Raw genomic sequence first — 20,620 nt, 5'->3', positions numbered from 1 at the left:
AGGCTCAGTACCTTTATTTGGTTTTTTTTTCTTTCTCTCCCTTGTACATGACTCCAGGATAAATCAGGAAAAAACTACAAACAACAAAGTGGCCACACCACAAAACCCAGGGACCAATATGATGTTTATATTAAAGGAATAGTTCAGCCAAAAATGAAATTTAGACAATTTTCCCCCGCCCTCAAAACACAGTCGATAAATTGAGGTGTCTTCACCTTTGCACTGGAGCAACCACCAAAGAGGAAAGAAAATTTTAGTGTTAAGTGTTACAGCTTATGGTCATGGTCCTCAAAGTGGGGTCTGTGAAGTTAAGCCAGGGGGGTCTGTGAATTTTTTAATTTTGTCACATTGGCGAAAATCACAATCATCTATTATCAAAGTTATTATATTTATCACTGAGTTCTTACAATTATTAGCTGATTTGAGTGTTCACTTGAGTTCCCAAACTCAATAACTCAAAAATCAAGCAGCCTATAAACGATGGCAGCTTGAATCTAATAGCAATGTGTTCTGTGAGCGAAACATTTAGAAAAGAAATTTGGAAAAGAAAAAAGTCAATAAACAGTCAAAAATATTGTAATGTGAGACGAAAGGCAAAATACAACTGTGCAAACTCAGTGTGTGCTTTCTTTAGGGCAAACCAAGAATCATCGCTAAAGTATGTATCCGGGGTCAAAACACAGCCAGTCAGAGTAATCATTGGTCTATCCATAATTGTTAACGAAAACAGAGACAGGAGTTAAAACTAGAAATCATTAAACATGACACTCAGACTAGGAAAACAAGGCTTGGTCTTGGATAGCAAAAACCTCCAAGATAGGATTTCTACAGGATATAAATAAACGCTAGACACAGAATAGGTGAACACAATCAGGCAACAAACCACTGACCAGAGACAGGACTAAAACAGAAATCAGAATGAACACACATGGCACCATGAGAACCATGACACGAGGGAGTAACCATGACAATATTAGTGTACACATTTAAATAATAAGCCTAATATTTGAATAGTGTTTGTGATATAAATCTTTGTAAATGTCACACACTGGACTTAACGCATGTCAAATCGTTCAATATCTCAAAGAGACTTGCTGCATGTGTCAGCTCTGCTCTAACTCCATTTCCCAGAATTCTCAGTCAAACAACGAACTACAAACCCAGCCACATGATCTGCTACCTTGTTCCAGTTCAACAGAATTCAAATCACAACCACCTGTTTCTTATGAGCACACCTCTCATAAATAACCTGGACTATCAGTCAATCTTTGCGAAAACCTGCTCTTACTAACTGCTCCTCCTACTGAAAAAACAAAGAAAAACGCACTCTCAACTCGGAATTCCTACTCAGCAACTTGGGACAGTCTCCTCAACACCAAGTTCAGCAACTAAAATCAATAGAAATAGAAATAACAGTAAACAAAGTAGCACCTCGTACTTTTAAATGAGTTCTACTGTATATACAACCATCTGCTTTAGATTAATAAACATAGACGTATTCACTTGTTAAATCTATAACACTGACTCTACAGTTCGCCATCTTGAGGAGGAAAATATACATCGCTCATCACAGTTAGCTGGCTAGAACATGGAGGCGTCCATGTTTTTCCCACTTTGTAGCTCGAAGGCACAGAGGTCGAAAATGACATGATTCCGAGCTCCAACTTCCGAGGTAAGTCAAATGCAGCACATGACTTTTTTTTTGCGTACGCGCTTTTCTGGTATCGATCCTGTTTGTTCGTTTATCGAGTCCTGCCTAGCGTAGGTAAATCTGTCTGATTCGATTGTTTATCGACTTTCATTCTGGTCTGCCATATTAGACTTGGTTGCTTCATTCAATAAACCCTGCATCAAAACCTTGTCCGTGTGTGACAGCATGACAGTTGGACAAGGAACTCTAATATATTGTGATAAAAATCATTAGCCACATTGAAATGTAATTACTCACTCCCTCCCTCCCTCCCTCACTTAACCGTGGTTGCAGTGGATCCGGATCCTTGGTGTGAGGTGTACCCTGGATGGGGCACAAGTCCATCGCTAAGCACCATGCACACACATTCACACCTAGCATCACGCTGTCTCCGCCAGCTTGCCTTCTTCCCATGGTGCATCCTGGTGTCATCTCTTACCCAGGTAAGCGACGCACACACACCCGGCCGTAAAAGAAAACGTGATTCATCAGACCAGGCCACCTTCTTGTATTGCTCCATGGTCCAGTTCTGATGCTCACGTGCCCATTGTAGGCACTTTCAGGAGTCGACGGGGGTCAGCATGGGCACTCTGACCGGTCTGCAGCAAACTGCGATGCACTGTGTGTTCTGACATCTTTCTATCATAGCCAGCATTAACTTTTTCAGCAATTTGTGCTACAGTAGCTCTTCTGTGGGATCAGACCAGACAGGCTAGCCTTCGCTCCCCATGCGCATCAGTGAGCCTTGGGTGCCCATGACCCATGTTGCCGTTTCACCGGTTTTCCTTCCTTGGACCACGTTTGGTAGGTACTAACCACTGCATACCGGGAACACCCCACAAGACCTGCCGTTTTGGAAATGCTCTGACCCTGTTGTCTAGCCATCACAATTCAGCCCTTGTCAAAGCTGCTCAGATCCTTACACTTGCCCATTTTTCCTGCTTCCAACACATCAACTTTGAGATCTGACTGTTCACTTGCTGCCTAATATATCCCACCCCTCTGACAGGTGCCACTGTAATGAGATAATCAATGTTATTCACTTCACCTTTGGGTGGTTTTAATGTTATGGCTGATCGTTGTATATACATACATACATATATATATATATATAATATACAAAAACCAAATCAGTCTATTCGTTTAATGAGAAAACTGTAAAATGGGGCAGTGGTTGATATCAGTGGTCTGACCAGAAGGTTGTGAGTTCAAATTCTGAGCACAGCCAGAGAGCCACTGTTAAAAGACTAGCAACACTCTGGCATTTGAACTAGCAACATTTAAAAATAGCCTTATAAGATCCTTGGCATCATCGCCATAAAGGCAGAGAGATGATTCGCATTTCTCCTAAATTCCAACTCTTCTGGCAATTTGTGATCAGTTACCATATCCAGCCAGGCTGTGTGCATGTGTGTGTGTGTGTGTGTGTGTGTGTGTGTGCGCATCATTATCTAATTGGAAGCATACCAGGTTGTACAGAAAATGCAGAGAACTGTGGTTCAAGACATTTCATGCAATTCTACCGAGCAAACGAGGCAAAAAAAAAAAAGAGGAAGAGAAACTCAGATCGCCTGAGGTGGAAAAATATTTAAGGAAAATTATTCTAACAAAAAGTCGAGAGATTCCCAATAGACACTTTGAGTGTGGAAGCACTCAGAGCGAAAAAGTGGAGCATCGCTACAAGGACATGGAGATGCCCTGAGGGGGAGAAAGAGACACAAAGCGAGAGAGAGAGAGAGAGAGAGAGAGAGAGAGAGTTATATATCAGTTTACTCATCAGCGATGTTAAGTTAGATTCAGATCCCTGTGAGGTCTAACAGAATCTAATCACACAACATCCACCACCATGTTTTAGCTTGCAGAAAATCCACAGAGCAAGAGTCACATTGTCTTATTATAGTTTATACCACAGCGCTGCTGAATTCTCGAATCTGATTGGCCAGAAGGTGTTGATTCATTTTCTATAACAGCAGCTCTGACAGTAGTGCCAGCTGCAAGGTTTATATTAACACGCCCGTTCTAATGTGTTATTGTTTCTATAGTAACAACTCATTCACAGGGACGTGTATGACAGTTGCTCCACATTAAGCTGTAACTTTTAAGTTTTCCAACACTCTCTTCAGGACAGAGGGATTTGTGTTTTTTGGTTTCTCTTTAACATGACAAGCTGCAATTTTTTGTCTTATGAACTTGAAGAGAGAAAGAAGCTAAGAGAGGCTGGTGAGGGAATGACATGATCACAGGAACAAACTGTAATGATCCACAACATAATAAATAAGAAAAGTTGTTAGCGTTGGCATATAAGAGGAATAAAACACTTCGGGACAGTAACAGTAACTCCACTTCATGTCAGGCCATATCACACCACCCCACTGTTGATTATTTTCCTATTACAGAATGTCCTGAAGTGTTTTATTCCTTGCTTACAATATCGCAATAGCGTTTAAATGTTTAGAGGTGAGTTGGAGAGGGAGCTGCTTGAGAAGGCAAAATTATTGCCTTCTATTGACTAAAGATTGTAACTCATAATTTCTAAACTCCAACTAGGAAAAACAAAAGAAAGCCACTTTGTAGCTTGAACACATGGGGGTCGAAAATGACGTCAATCCGGGCTTCAACTTCCCTCTTCTGTGGAATGTCGGATGCTGCATTATTCTCCTGTAATAAAGACTGTCCAATCAGAAAGCAGCACAATGACAGCTCTGGAAAAGGTTTATCAGACATGCATTACTCCAAACTGAGGCCTAGATCTCGTCCCACTTCCTTCCTGTTTCACAATGACATGCTGATACTCTGGAGGCAAAGTCTATTAGTGAACTCTGTCGCTGTCAGTAACACACACTCAGGAAACTGACACACACACACACACACACACACTCTTCTGACTTTGCTAGTGTTTCTCTTAAGTTCCTATGCACTGTGCTATGCTGGAATATACTCTGGCTTCAGCTCTGCACCTGGAGGTGTGTGTGTGTGTGTGTGTGTGTATGCTGGGTTAAAAAGGCAGCCCGTGACCCAGGTGTTCAGGACGGAGGCGACTCTCCTCCCCTCTCGTCCCGTAGCCTCCAGACCGGGCCACTCATGATGAATCTGTGGCCTGAGAGAGTCTGCGCATCCTGACACGATGATATATCTGCCCGGGCATACTGTGGCTCTTGTCCTGACCATCCCTCACTCGCCATCTCTCTTTTTTCTCTACTCTGTCACTCGTTCTCTCTCCCTCACCCTTCACCCCACCACTGACCAACCCCACAGACACTCCCAACCATCCCTCAACCCCTCACACCTCTCTCTCTATCTATCTGATAAGAGAATGTCATGATCAGGATGGGGGCCGCGTTTCTGAATGCGCACACACACACACACACACACACGCACACACACACACACTGACTCGTTTTCGGCCATTGATTTTCACTGTGGGCGTTTTAAAAATAGTCCCTCTGACCGTTGGGCCTAACCATAGATAGAGGATAGGGGCCCGCTCTCTCTCTCTCTCTCTCTCTCTCTCTCACACACACACACACACACACACACACACACACACACACAGCACAAACCATGTGTGTTATTGGTTTGGAGACACAGAAAGAAGAATTGAATGTTGTTGAAGGGCAGAAAGAGACGAATGGGAATGAGATCAGCCCTCATATCACAAGGTCCGCAAACAACAGACACACACACACACAGACAAACGTGCACACATGCACATACACACACACATCCTATTTGTACTGTATACCCAAAACCTTCCACCTTCCACCTAATACTTTAGAGCCCCATTTGTACTAAGCAGCACCTTTACATTAACTTTCTCCTCTCGTCAGTCAAACTTAAGCTCCGCCCTTACTGCCTGACACACAAAATCAATTCCTTCAATTCCTTCACTCAATTCCTTCCATTTTAGTTGTAGCTAAGCATGGCTATAAGCTCTAAGACAGGTGTCAAACTAACTCCTTGTCTTTCAGCTTTTCGGCTTTAGCTGTTTGTAAATGAGTCTCCAGAGACCTTCTGGTGCTGCCATCACCGTTACTTTGCCTTACTTTTGCCACTGAGGAATAAAGCTCATGCCCTTACTCCTGTCTCTCTGAACACACTCCTTTTCTTCCCAATTCGCCCCTCCTCTAACAGTGAAGCGAGCGGCCGGCGTGCTCATTAATCCGGATGAAAATTTGGGCAGATGTGCAAAGCGGGCGACAACAGGCTCTGCCGCGACACAAACAGCGGCTCTGTCCCCTCCAGCCAATCAGGTGATGAAAACCAGAGCGAGCATAACGAGAAACGAGCACCATTACACTCGGAGAGAGTGAAAGCGAAAGAGGCAGTTCCTGCTCGCTAAGAACATTAAATAAAAGCGCAATTTCAGCAAGACCTTTTTAAAATTCAGACTGAAATCAGCACGAGTGTATTTGCAGCAGTGGAAGATGAGTGTGACTGGGTGTGTGTGTGTGTGTTTAATTGAGCCACATGCAGAAAATGTGAGTGTGGCTAAGTGTGCACGTGGACTGTGTGTGTGTGTGTGTGTGTGTGTACACTGGAGGAGCAGTGTATATGTGTGTGGGGGGGATCCTTTTAGTTACTGAGGTTGAGGTTAGTGTTGGTTATCAATTGGCAGCATTAATTGGCTGCATAATTTTATCGATGGAAAGTCCTCCCTCACAAGGATAATAGGACAAACGTGTGTGTGTGTGTGTGTGTGTACAGAATGCAAGAGATGTGAGTCCTTGGTAGTAAAAAGCAGCTACACCAACTACATGCTTCTCAAGTCATATTCCTTTACTGGTCAGAAATATAATGATGGAAAAAAGTAAACAAGTGTATGTGAATCAAATCACAGAAATTAATCAAGAACTGAGAACGTTTTTTTATTATTATTTTATTTACGTGTCCAGATTTCTGCAGCTCTTTGTGACTCAGTTTGAAGCTCGTGGTCTGTTTAGCAGCTCACGTCTTAAAAAAAAAAAAAAAAAAAAAAAAAAAAAAAATCCACATACAACCACTGCAAGTTTGGTTCACTTCCTGCAGTTGGGTCGATTTAAGGACAAATCACTGGAGCTCGCTTGGAAGTGGGCTGAAACTACCTCGTTCAGCTCATCACAGATTGAGTCAGAGTGTGATTACTGTGTTCTCACTTGCCCAAACACTGCATATACAAAAGCACCCTGAGAGGAAAAGTTTTAAACACTCTTCACTATTCTGATATCCTACTACACAGCAGGACATTTTAACAAAGGAATACAAAATAACTGGTATTCCTCAGCAGTGCTGCAGTTAAATAGTGCAAATGTGAATGGAATGAAACAGATGTGAGTTGTAGGTATTAAATGAGGTATGATTATCTATAAGCTTAAAAAATATATCAAACTGGACTGAATTTCCTGTCAGATGTGTTCTCCTGCAGATGTGTTTTATAATACACCACATATTACCATCTACCAGCCACAAGTAATAAAGCAGCACCTATGCCAGAGACCTATGCGGTGTAACAGAGCTCACACAAATCTGACACACGAGGAACAGCCTTAAATCAAAACACAATATGTGTATTGTCACACACTGTCATCAGGACTGCGCTGTATAACACACAGTCTACATAAATCATATTGTAGCATCAGAGTATAGTACATAAAGTACAAATTTTATTGCAATAAAACTTGCTTTTGGGCACTCACTGTCCAGCTTTATGAGATTCTATAAGAAACTGTAACTGTAATGTTTATGCTACTTTCTATTTTAGGGTTGGACCAAATCATTTGAATACTCAAGTATCCATTTATTATGTTAGAATTATTTTCTGTATTTAGTAATCCATGTCTTCAGCTACACCTTCTTTTACCTTATATAGATTAGTGCATCATGTAGGCAGTGAAATAATGCTTTATATCTGCTATGTAGTGCACAATATGTGCAAATTGCAAAATAGTTACGATTCAACCGAATGTGGATACTTCCCAGGAAGAGTCACGTGACCTAAATCATGTGCGACTTTATAACGATTTTATAACTACTGATCGAGTCAAATGTAATACAAAGGAGCTGTATAAAACATTTTACATGATTTAAATGTATTATTAATTTAAAAAGCGGATGAACGGAAAACTCAAAGGTCTAATGTTTGGGGACTGAAGTCAGACATAGAGTTGTGGTGAGGGACTGTTCTTTAAATCCCACTCCCGCACAATCCCAAAGGAATTCTGACCCATCCTGCCGGTTTCTTCCTCCAGTGACACAGCATGAGAGTAAAATCCACCTGACTATGCGATCGCAGTCCTAGTGCACAGCTCTGGGTGAAAAACTACAACCATTATTTTTCATTTTTAAGCTTATTTTACTTCTGTGATTGTTGCACAGCTACTGAAACAGCTACGACTTACACTGTAGGCTAGTTTTTCCTACGTGATTGTTGATGTATGATTTTTATTTGAACCACGGCTTACACAGTACACCGTCAGATGCTGCATCATGGATTATTATTTATTTAGATTCACATTATTGACTTTCTGTGTGTGCGATAATAAAATTTGTTGCATAAGTAACACTTAGTGTTATTTCAAATGCGCAGAGGAGGGAACAGTATTAATAAACACAAGGCTACAATGAAAACAGCTAGACACTTGTGTATTGCTGTGCTTTATCAGCACTAATAATTGGGACAGTGTTTATAACCGCCTCTAACACATTTCTTTAATCTGAGCTCCACTGAAAGTGAGAGTCACAGGAACCAAAAAATAGTAGGAACTAAAGGTTGTGAGAGAAGAAATTAACGGACATCAGAATTTCAGAAATCCAGTCCAAGAAACTGACCCCAGATGTTAAATACCATTAATTAATTTACTATAAAATTGTTAAAAGTTCAAGAATCCTAGTGTGAATTCTTGCTCAATGTAATCAACGGAATGGCCTTCGCTTGCTAGTGTGAAATGACGCCTGTTTACGTATTCATGATGATCACTATATTACTTATCGGCCCTAATTTAATATGCACTGATACATCACAAAGTACTCCGTGTACCTACTTCTTCAAAAGCAACAAACAATGCGACAATAATTAACAATAAATAACAGTAGATATACTATTGTGTGTGTTATTTTTCCCTCCAAGTGGAAAATAAGTAGGCTTGTTGGTGTACAGTACATGAGCAGATCCACTGGGAGCAGCACAACTTTTTAATTGGCCAGATATAAAAAACAATAGGAAAAACTAAAAGCAGAAAATCTGCAAGTCAGCGTTTCTCATGTGAACATATATGCACGTATAATCGGCAGCCTAAAAGATGCCAGAGTCTCTTTGTGGTGTAAATGGGATCATCAAACTGGTAAGTGGAAAAAGACTCGAACTGCACCTTCAAACAACGACCTGATTTAACTCTTTTTAAAAAAAAAATCCTGCAATTAATAAGCCCAGCACAGCGAGGAGAGAGAGAGAGGGGGAAAGAGAAAGAAATAGACCAATCCCTGAACATCAATCAGCGGAAATAATACTTCCAACTTTTTCTAAAGAGTCAGACTTTAAATGGCATTACATATGTAGCGCTGCATGAAAAATTAATCCGGCGAAGCCTTGAAATGTCAGGGGTAATGATCAGCAGTGCTCTCACCTCTTTTGCCTTCTGCTTCAAACGAGCCTGCTCTGGGTCCTCCTGCCTCGAGCGACTCTGAGAGAGAGAGGGAGAGAGAGAGAGAGAGAGAGACAGAGAGAAAACAAGAAAGGTTAACAGCTGTGGTGGAGATTCACTCCTCTATAGAGGTGTGCACTAAAATAGAGCTGAAATGGGCCACAGACGAGGTGTCAAGGACAGTGTGTGTGTGTGTGTGTGTGTGTGTGTGTGTGTGTGAGTGTGTGTGTATTCACAATGGTGCCTACACCACCGGCGTTGCCCTCCAACCTGCTCTGATTATGCCCGTAACTACACAATGAACGGCTGATTCTAATCAAGAGATGATATTAAGAAATCCACAGAACACACACACACACACACACACACACACACACAAACACCTAGATTCTTTTGTTCAGAGTGGTGTCCCTATACCAGTGTGCTGTGGAATTAACTGCCAGTGTGTAAAGTGTCATTATTATGTCCATGCAGTCCACACTGTCTCTGAAGTCGTTCTCTTTCTCAGACATAACACACACATACACACACACACACACACACAGACATAACACACGTTTATAGTTTCACCATCACTCTGTTTCAGTCAAAACACACTTCCTAACCCACTGCATTATATATATATATATATATATATATATATATATATATATATATATATATATATATATATAAGTATATAATTCAACAAAAGACATGTGAGCTACTCCAAAACACGGCAGAATTCTCTGCTGAATTCTCAAATCTGATTGGTCAGACAGTATTCATTAATTTTCTATAAAAGCAGCTCTGACAGTAGCTCCAGCTGTAATTCAAATCACAGCTTTATATTAATGTGCTAATGTGCTTCTAATAGATTATCATTTCTATAGTAACAACTAAAACAGGGACTTGTATGGAGTCCTGGTATATGAGTTAAAAACATTTCGGGACGTGCTGTTACAGTAAAATAGTCAGATCACATCACCGCCTCACTGATTACTTTCCTATAACAGCATGTTTTCCACATATAGCACAGCAACATGCTAACACTAACAATTTTCTGTTTATTAAAAAAGACGGATGCACACTTTTAATCTGATTATAGTCTTATATGCGTTTAAATGTTAACATTTTGTAATTTTAAAGATTAAATACATTAAGTCAGCCAATTCTGGTCACTTTGTAAAGAATGAAAGAAAGAAAGAAAGAAAGAAAGAAAGAAAGAAAGAAAGTGAACACAATTTCTTTCTTTCTTTTTCATGATATCTCAGTAAAGAATATTATAGAGTCATATCGCACAGATTTTTTCCAATAAAGTAAAAGTTTCCAATAAAGTATCTCAGTTCACATATACCAATTTCTTTCTTAAAGTTTCTTTAAAGTTTTTTCGCACCACGATACCACTTTGAATGTTACTACTTGTCTGTTGTGGTTTTATTTAACATCATAATGCCCTAATATTCATATTATTTTTAAGTCTTAGGCATGTTTTACATTAATTGGTCCACTGCTAGTACGAGTCTGATCCCAGTTAAAAGAAGGTGAACTGTGTGAATTCCTCTAATTGCACTCAATCTCAATCAAGGTCCCTCGTCTCTCTCTCTCTCTTGTGTTTATGATTTCTTTTTTTAACTGCCCCGAGGTGCTCAGAGGCACGGATTTTGTCATTACTCATCCTTACAGAGAGAGAGAGAGAGATTTCTCTCTAATTGGCTTTAAATATATCAGGAGGTTCACGTTCTGGTCGCTGCTAGGCTGAGAGAAGTGTCTCTGACTTGAGTCATATTTTAAAGGGACAGTGAAAGGGGGATTATTTTAGCTGGTTCATGTCTAAGAGGTCAGACTGAGCTGAGCAATGAGAGGGAGACAGCAGAAAGCAAGGACACAAATGAAGTGTGTGTAAAGCCTAACCCACATACACCTACTTAGTCTCTCACACTCACAAACTATTTTTGTGATTTTTTTTTAAAAATAAAAATAGATTGGTATAGTCCTACAAATTCAGCCTGAATGTCAATAAAACTATTCAAAAGATGGGTCATGTTATTTTATTACATAAGTAATAACAGGAACTAACTTGTTGCTAACTTGCAGAGAAGCAGCCCTTCCTTCTCCAAACGTTATGAGCTGAATTATTTTCTAGTTCTAGTTTTGTTTAAAGCTTTTGTTCCAAAGGTGTTCTGATTTGTCAAAATGCATTTAGACGTGCATCTCCGTTCTTCCTTTTTCAGCAGAGGAGATTTGTGTGAGGTGTAGGAACAGAGACGACTGTGGAGCAGTTCAATGCTTATTATTCTCTGTGTAACTGCTGTTCCTGCTGCTTTCAGGTCGTCCTGCAACTCTTCTCGAGAAACCGCCAGCTTCTCTCTTATCTTCCTTATCATATCTGACACGCACTGTGAAATCTGTCCGGGGACGATTAGCTTTGGTTTTATGAATCTTCCAACTGCATATTATTGAACCAATTTTAGTGACAGCCATGTTTAAGGTCTTTGCTATGGCTTTGCGGCTTTTTCAATCGAGAGCTGTTTAATAATGTTGTCCTTGAGAACTTTAGGAACTAATGGCAACATTTTTTATAATGACACCTGATGCAATTTGCCAGACAACATTTTTTGGAGCATTTATATGCAAAACTTGAGATATGTAGGTTCTATCTATCTATCTATCTATCTATCTATCTAGATAGATAGATAGATAGATATCAATCATTTATGAATACATACTTTTTTGTTCATATTTATAAGTACAAAGTCACAAGACATTGTGTGTAAATTTTAAATGGATATATGCACTAGACATATATTAAATATCAAAAACAAAAGAGTCTGAATACTGTAAACAAATATATGAACAAGTATGAAGTGTTGTTCTTTAATAAACAAGAAATACAATCATTGGTAAACTGCTGTTGTATAAGAGAAATGAAACACTTCAGGATGAACAGGATGAAGACAAAAGGAGGTCCACTTCACTTTGGGCGACATCACATTGCCTCATCGTTGATTATTTTCCTATAATAGCATGCCCTGTCATGTATTTTTCCTTACATAACATATATAAAAATGACCACAACTAGACTAAAAGATGTCTTCTTGTCTTATATGAAGATCCAAACAGGTCTTGAGATGATGATGAAGTATGTCTTGCTTTATTTTTGTTTGTCCTGTGCGCTGTTTCCTGTGAGATTTGGAATTTGGGGGTTTTTATCATGAAAAAGATCTGTGATACTGTATGTTGTCTTTGCTTTCATCCTGTGTGTGTCTTTACAAAAAAAAAGGCAAGATATTCTTTAAGGACACACTCAGATGCACTCGGTTTTCTAAAGCTGTTAAAATGTTATGAATTAATGGAAATAAAAATGGAAATAAAAATGTCCAAAAATTAAATAAAATTTCCTGCTGCTTTCAGGTCATCCTGCACCTCTTTTCAAGTAACTGCTGACTTCTCTCTTATCTTCCTTATCACTAGCCCGACAGTGTGTTCTTGCATGGCACACATGTCCAGGGATGATTAGTTGTAAAAAATAAACTGAAATGTCTTGAGTGTTAACGACTTAAACTCCCAGGGCCTGTCAACAGGACTGAACTTACCGTATATGACTTACTTTCTTGACTACACACTTTGTTATTAGTTTTACACTAGTTACTGAATAATTCATTCGAGTTATGAACCATGAGCTTTAAAATGAATAACTAGATAATACTATCACCACTTCTGAACCCCTTGAACTGCTCTTTACTTTAACTGAATCGCTCTTTAACTTTAACTTTGGACTCCGCCCCACTTGAGTGCTGATTTGCACACCAACATCCTGCAGAATGTATGAATGTAAATGACCACATGATGGAGTTACCATATGTGGCCCGTATTTGACTCACTTTGGCTGCTTTGAGGAGAATCTCTCTCTCCTGCTCGTCTTTCCTCTGTTTCTCCAGCCGCTCTAAATGCTCGAAGAATTTGAGCTGAGAGCGGACGTCTGACGACTGCTCGTGCCACTCCTCATACTGGAGACAGAAAACAGCAAAAATAAACTGAGACAGGAAAGCTGGAACCAAAAGTTTAGATTCAGAAAAAAACATTTCATTCCTCTTAGACTTTTGTTTAGAACTCCCATCTAATGTGCCATTGAACCCTCTGAGAAGTCGGGTGGAAACAAAGTTTGTGGGCAAACAAACTGTTAACACTATAATTAAGCATGTTTATTTCAGAAAAGCACCCTCAATCCTCAGTTCTCCTGTTACCTCACTCTTTCCAGCTTCTCGCTCTGTTTTGTGTGTGCGGGTGTGTGTGTGTGTGTGTGTGAGGATCACAGTGACGCGAGCTGAAAGACCTTTGAGATCCATTCGTTCTCTCTCTCTGTTTCACCTCCTCCTGTCTCTCTCTCTGTGTGGTGTGCTGAGATGAGATTTTTTTCTTCTCTATTGATGTCACTGTGTGGCTTCACAGGCACAGGGCCTCGCACACTTCTATCGCACCTCATTTCCAAACCACAACACAGAAGAAAAGGTGTGTGGATGTGCAGAGCGAGTCATGAGCAGCGATCCTCTCTGCAGTCCTGCTCGCAAATAAACAACTTAATAAATAAAAAAGGCTTTCAACTCGTCCTGTCTCGCTTCTTTCTTCCTCAGCAGTCAGAGGTTTGTTCGGCGCATACGCGGGGCTACACGCGATCCTGCGAACACGCGCTAGTACGTGGTGTGTGGAGACTTTCTATTCGCTCTCGGATGGATGTTTATCCGTCTCCTTTTGATAAGTTTGATACGCGTCCCTCTGGGCCAGCATTGGCATCTGAACAGAACTTCATTCCACTTTTTAAATCTCATCCGGTACTGAGTGGTCTAGTGCTAACGTGCTTCTGAGGTATTTATGCCAAACTTGAAGACACAATGTACGTGAAAAAAAAAAATTATAAACAGGATTATCAGAAACATTGTTCCAAAAGCAGCAGGTTCTCAAATCTGAACCATATGCACGTTTGCTGCTCCTTTAAAGCTACTGAAAGCTCTTCTGGCTTTTGAGATGTTTATGATAAACCTTCCAAGAAACAAGGACGTTGAAGACACAACATTAGCATGCACACTGCAGTCCAAATGCATGTTTACAAATTTGAAACTTTGCTGAGTTTGTTATAATACACTCCAGATATAAAGCTCTAGATTGGAGGGAAGTTTCCTGCTCGCTTAAAGCCACTGAAGGTTCACCTCCATTCAGAGGCATTGAGAAGCTCTTTGAGAAAGAAAGACTTTTGCTAAAAGTTTAAAGAATTGTATAATATTCTCATTATTAAAATAAAGCAGTGAAGTGGACGTATGTCTAACTGCCCCATTCTGCACTTGTGCGGTGATAAGAGAGGAATAGAGAGATGATTATGTTCTTCAATAAGGCTCTCAAAACTGTGGCTTCGTCATGATCTTCAGTTTAGACAGTTACTCCATTCATCCATTCATCCATTTTGTACTTCATTCCTCTTTAAGCAAAGATAATTGTTTGTTTTTGTTTGTCCAGGAAATTCAACTGATATTATGTCTATAGTTATAGTGGTACCACATGAACAGATCATTTGTAACATGATTATTGATGCATTCATGGTCAAGTAGGAACAGGAAAAATTCCCACTTCCCAGCAGGAAAGATCCATTTGAACGACTCTCCAGCTCGTAATTCCTACTCGGATAGTCAGCGTATTTTGAGAGTTCGGACTTCTCCGAGTTGTGATTCTGTGACACCACTTCAACATGGCGGCGCTCATAGTGAAAAGAAAAAAACTGAAAATACTGAATAATAGAAAACGAGTGAGGAGGAACTGCACAGAGGAACTGTTTATTACTGTTTCACTACGGCAAGAAGATTTTTTCTGCTCCTCAGTCAAAATAATGTCTCTTATAACTCACAAGGTAACTAGCTGGCTAAGGTTAGTTGTTCACTGAAGTACTACTTTTCCTGCAGAAATACATCACACACCTGATTCACTAGGCTACGTTCAGACAGCGAACTCAGTTTGTGACATCTCATGTTACTGACTTGCTTTAAAATCACGTTTTAAAAACTTCTGCTCAAAATGGCTGTTTTTATAAGTTTATTTCCATTTCTACTGTTATTTGAGCGTCGTATCTGTAAAGCCCTGGTGTTGGTGTTTAATATGCGACCGTATAAAATGATCCGGTTTTGGAATTTTTAGATTGTTAAAATCAGTATATGAGATTTTCATATCAGTTAAACCCTAATGCTTTAGATATAAACTTTATAGTAGTGGGATATTTCCTGATGGAAGCTCTCCTCTAAGCTTTCTGAGAAGCAAATGTGCTTGAGAAGAAATACAGTTTTGTTCATTTGCTAAAAAAATTCCACACTGCAATTGAAAAGCAGCAGAATGTTTAAACATTTGAAACGTGAAACTCTTGAGTGGCCTCCTGCTCCTCTGAGGCTCCTGGAAGAACGTGATGAAAGGAATCTCTTCTCAAATATTTACACTAAACATTTATTAGAAGAAAGACATGTTAGGACCAACAAGAACATCTGCTGGTTTCATAAAATCCAAAAGTTTCCATGTTTGTATGATATACTCATATGGTGGAGATACATTTCCTGCTCTCCTCTTGTCTTCTCTCTGTCTCGTTCCTACCTTGCTGGAGTCCATCCTATGCTGGGCGATGAAGGACACTTTCTCCAGCACCGTCCTCAGCCGTGTCTGTGTGGCGTGAGAGATGAAGTTTACTGCCTCCAGGGGAACCTCCGTCACCCCAAACTTCTTAGCTAGAAGACATTAATGGACATTAACATCCACTCACTGTATTTATGAGACAGTTATGAAGCACACACATAACACCTGCATTAATTTTGTCCCCACTGATGCTCCATACTCCTGTTTAGTACCTCACGTTCACCTGTTGCTTGTTCCTCCAGTCTAGCCTGTCAAACCTTTTAATTCAATTCAATTCAATTTTATTTGTTTTATAGAGTTTTTTAACAATAAACATGTCTTAGAAACCCTATAAAACATACAAGTCATGAACCCTAGTCTACCTTATATATGTACTAAGAATGTGAAATATCTCATGGCCACGTTGATGTTTAAAAACACTCCAGCACATCACATTATTAAATTATATCACTGCACGTTGGGTTTTCGTCTTGTGGACAATCTCTTAACACAGCAAACCCATAACATGAAGAGGATTTACTGTTACCAGTCCAAGGTTGATTATCTTCCAATAACAGCACACTCTGAAGTGTTTTATTCCTCTTATACCACAATAATTTGCCAGCGATTATTTATTGTTTTTTTTTTTGTTTTTAAATTAAAGAACACATCATACTTTTAATCAGTTTACAGCTACATTTAATGTCATGGAACATCCGCTGCACAAGTTAGCTCCTGTTATCACTTACACTATAACAGCTGCATTACAGCCTCTCTTTATTTCTCTTCTTGAAGTTAATAAGATGAAAAATAGCTGTTTGTCATGTTATTGAGAAATCACATGGCCCTCTGTCCTAATATCTTTCCTGTGTCAGCTGTAAAAGTTGCAGCTTTACCTCTGACTGTTACAAAGCCCTGAAACTGGAGACTCCTTCCATAAACGGTAAATAAACATCGCTTTACAGAAAAGTTTGTCATGTCCACAAATACACACATTTAAAAAATCTGTTTATGTGGAGCATCCAGCACACCAGTCCACGTGTTATAGAAACAATAACATATAAGAACAAGTGCATTAATATAAACCTGTGATTAGTAATATAGCTGTAACTACGGTCAGAGCTGCAGTTATAGAACATTAATCAACACCTTCTGACCAATCAGATTCAAGAATTCAACAGCACAGCACTGTTATATACGTTATATCTCACAAACCAAACTGGCACAAATGATACATTTTATGTCACAAATCAGCACAAACAAATGATATGTATTATGATATGATGTATTATGTATTAAGTTATATTCAATTATTTTTTATATGCATTCTGCAGCCTAATCATCTTTTTCTGAACATCTGCATCACAGCTGCATAGAAGCCTTTCATAAAAACAAAGTATGTTGTATATGAACTACTGGGAGTGTGAAATGTCTTGCAAAATATCACACGGCAGCTGTTGACAGAAACGATGAATGAAGCCGATTTCTTTCTGAGGAAAAAAAGAAAATTTAAAACTATAATTAAAAAGCTTCCTACTAGTCTGTGTGTGTGTGTGTGTGTATGTGTGTGTGTGTGTGTGTGTGTGTTACTTGTGGTGACATTCTGCACTAATTAGGCTTACCTACAGCCACTAAAATTCAGTTACTACATGTCACGTCCTTTTCTTTCATTTCCAAATTAACATAATTTCCCCTTCTTCTGTTCTTTTAAGTAAATCATAGCAATTATTTAAATCGGCCGTTGCATACATACAGTCCGCACTTCCTCAACAGCTCGAAAACAGTCGAGATCACAAAGGGATAATGAGCGGCAAAACACAAAACCGGGGCAAAAGGCTTTTAAGAGGAACAGTAAAACGTTAATCACGCACTGGCATTTCCTGCAGCCGCCGTTCCAAAAACACTGCATAACTCACAATCACAAGCCATGAAAAGGGAACAAGGTCATGTTGGGGTGCTAAGACTAGGTATATGATGATTATTATATTTTTATATCATCTAACAGTAAATACCTAACAATCACGTTTTACAATGTTATCATGATATTGGATTAAAAATGACATGCTTAAATGTAAGTGTTCAGCATTTTCATCAAGTGAACTACAGCATAATCACACTCGAGATCTCACACGAGACATGCTGTAGGTTTACTCAGATGGGATGTTTTCATTTGACTGCAGGTGTAATGAAAGTCCTTGCTGCTCTTCTGAATACACACATGTGGCAGTATAAATCTGCGAAACGACTGCATGGAATATACAGTATGTACTGTGTGTACTGTGTGGTTCAGGCATTGTGTGTGAGTTGTGTCACTCTGCTTATGTTAGTGTAGACAGCACCAGAGACAGCTCCAGCTGAGAGTGTGTGCCATGTTCAGGCGCACAGCAGGAACACCAGCACTGGCCCGTCATAGCCTAAAGACAAGCAGCGGTCACTGTTCAAATCACTGTACGAGCCTCAATATTTATGGATTGATTTTAAAGTGACTTTTGGGCAAAAAATATGCAGTGAAGACTAAATAAATCCAAGCATCTTTGTAACAGTAAGGTCTGATTTTACACACACTAATCTGAAACATTATCCAGTGAATTTTCTTTCACACTTCAATCTCTGTACCTGTCAGTCCCAGTGAAGGAGGCGTGGCTTAAGTCTTGTCAGTCCCAGTGAAGGAGGTGTGGCCTAAGTCCTGTCAGTCCCAGTGAAGGAGGCGTGACCTAAGTACCTATCAGTCCCAATGAAGGAGGTGTGGCCTCTGCACAGGTGCCAACACTGTTAACAAGAAAACCCTAAGCAGGCAGAGAGAAAAGTCTGAGTGAAGCTGGCAGACTCACTGGCCTCCCTCTGTCCACTGTCACCTGAGACCTTTACTCACACAATCACTGACACAAGACCAGCAGGAGACGCCGTGTCCTTAATCTCACTCACACACTCAGACACAACACGTTTCCATCCTTCAGTGCTTGAGGGTGCACAATAACAACCACGAGGAGTTGAAATGCAAACAGACTGGTGCCTCGGGATTCATCTTATCCAACATCGAAGCTTAGCTTGTGTGTGAAAAGGACAGGCGTGGAGGATGATGGGAATAAAATGGGTATTTAAAGTGAGTGTGTAATTCCAGAGAAAAGACTACATGAGAGTTAAAAATATTACATTAGTGCCAAGCTAATCCCTGTAACTGCAGGAGCATTACTGTTACCATAACAACACTAACAAATGACTACACTACAGTTGAGATAGAAATGATACGTATAATTATATACCTCACTGCTGTGTGAAAAAGTAGATAGAAAGTGCCTTATAGTACAGAAGATACAGTAATTACAGTAATACTTCTTATTACATAAAATGTATTATTTATTTTAAGGAACACATATGTTTGTGTGTGTGTGTGTGTGTGAGTGTGTGTGTGTGTATTTGTGTGTTACCCGTCTCCAGTATGCGCCGATGCAGTAGACCCGTGGGCAGGAAGGCCTCGTCTTTACACGAGCGGATCTGCGTGCCCACCAGCTCCGAGTTGGTTGCTAAGATACGAGCACTCTCCTCGCTCAAGTTCACCCCGGCCATAGACGCAACATCGTTGATGTCATCATCGTCCCTGAAAGACAAAAAACAACACCTGAACACACCTGGACACGGTCTGTCATCCTCACCTGAACACACCTGGACACTGTCACTCTCACCTGAACATTGTCTGTCTCTCTCACCTGAACATACCTGGACACGGTCTGTCATCCTCACCTGAACACACCTGGACACGGTCTGTCATCCTCACCTGAACACACCTGGACACAGTCTGTCACCCCCACCTGAACATACCTGGACACAGACTGTCATCCTCACATCTACACACCTTGAAAGTGTCACCCCCACCTGATCACACCTGGACACTGTCTCTCTCATCTGAACACACCTGGAAACAGTCACTCTCACCTGGACACACCTGGACACTATCACTCACACCTCAACAAACCAAGACACTGTTACTCTCACCTGAACACACCTGGACACAGTCACTCCCACCTGAACACACTTAGACAGTGTCACTCTCACCTGAACACACCTGGACACAGATACCCTCACCTGAACACACTTAGACAGTGTCACTCTCACCTGAACACACCTGGACACTATCACTCACACCTGAACAAACCAAGACACTGTTACTCTCACCTGAACACACCTGGACACAGATACCCTCACCTGAACACACCAAGACACTGTCTATCACTCTCACCTGAACACACCTGGACACAGATACCCTCACCTGAACACACTTAGACAGTGTCACTCTCACCTGAACACACCTGGACACAGTCACTCTCACCTGAACACACTTAGACAGTGTCACTCTCACCTGAACACACCTGGACACAGATACCCTCACCTGAACACACCAAGACACTGTCTATCACTCTCACCTGAACACACCTGGACACAGATACCCTCACCTGAACACACTTAGACAGTGTCACTCTCACCTGAAAACACCTGGACACAGATACCCTCACCTGAACACACTTAGACAGTGTCACTCTCACCTGAACACACCTGGACACAGTCACTCTCACCTGAACACACTTAGACAGTGTCACTCTCACCTGAACACACCTGGACACAGATACCCTCACCTGAACACACCAAGACACTGTCTATCACTCTCACCTGAACACACCTGGACACAGATACC

At 40.4% G+C, this 20,620-nt stretch overlaps 1 protein-coding gene across 3 annotated transcripts in view; it reads right to left on the bottom strand.

Moving 5' to 3' along the window:
- Window positions 1-20,620, bottom strand: part of LOC113534608 (transcription initiation factor TFIID subunit 4B) — an 85,698-nt gene that overhangs the window by 46,489 nt on the left and 18,589 nt on the right. For 2 of the 3 annotated variants that reach the window (XM_053234916.1, XM_053234917.1), the window contains 4 exons: window positions 19,359-19,528; window positions 15,913-16,043; window positions 13,170-13,295; window positions 9,289-9,345 (listed from right to left, as the gene is read on the bottom strand). In XM_053234916.1, the coding sequence (XP_053090891.1) occupies window positions 9,289-9,345; window positions 13,170-13,295; window positions 15,913-16,043; window positions 19,359-19,528 (484 nt within the window). Of the gene's footprint in view, window positions 1-9,288; window positions 9,346-10,100; window positions 12,469-13,169; window positions 13,296-15,912; window positions 16,044-19,358; window positions 19,529-20,620 lie in introns of those variants that run through there. The other variant, XM_053234918.1, reaches the window with a different exon arrangement.

The sequence above is a fragment of the Pangasianodon hypophthalmus genome, chromosome 6 (assembly GCF_027358585.1).
Source record: "Pangasianodon hypophthalmus isolate fPanHyp1 chromosome 6, fPanHyp1.pri, whole genome shotgun sequence".
In the NCBI taxonomy this organism is placed as follows: Eukaryota; Metazoa; Chordata; class Actinopteri; order Siluriformes; family Pangasiidae; genus Pangasianodon; species Pangasianodon hypophthalmus.
The sequence above is the reverse complement of the archived record's forward strand: the minus strand, read 5'-3'. Positions and strand labels throughout refer to the sequence as shown.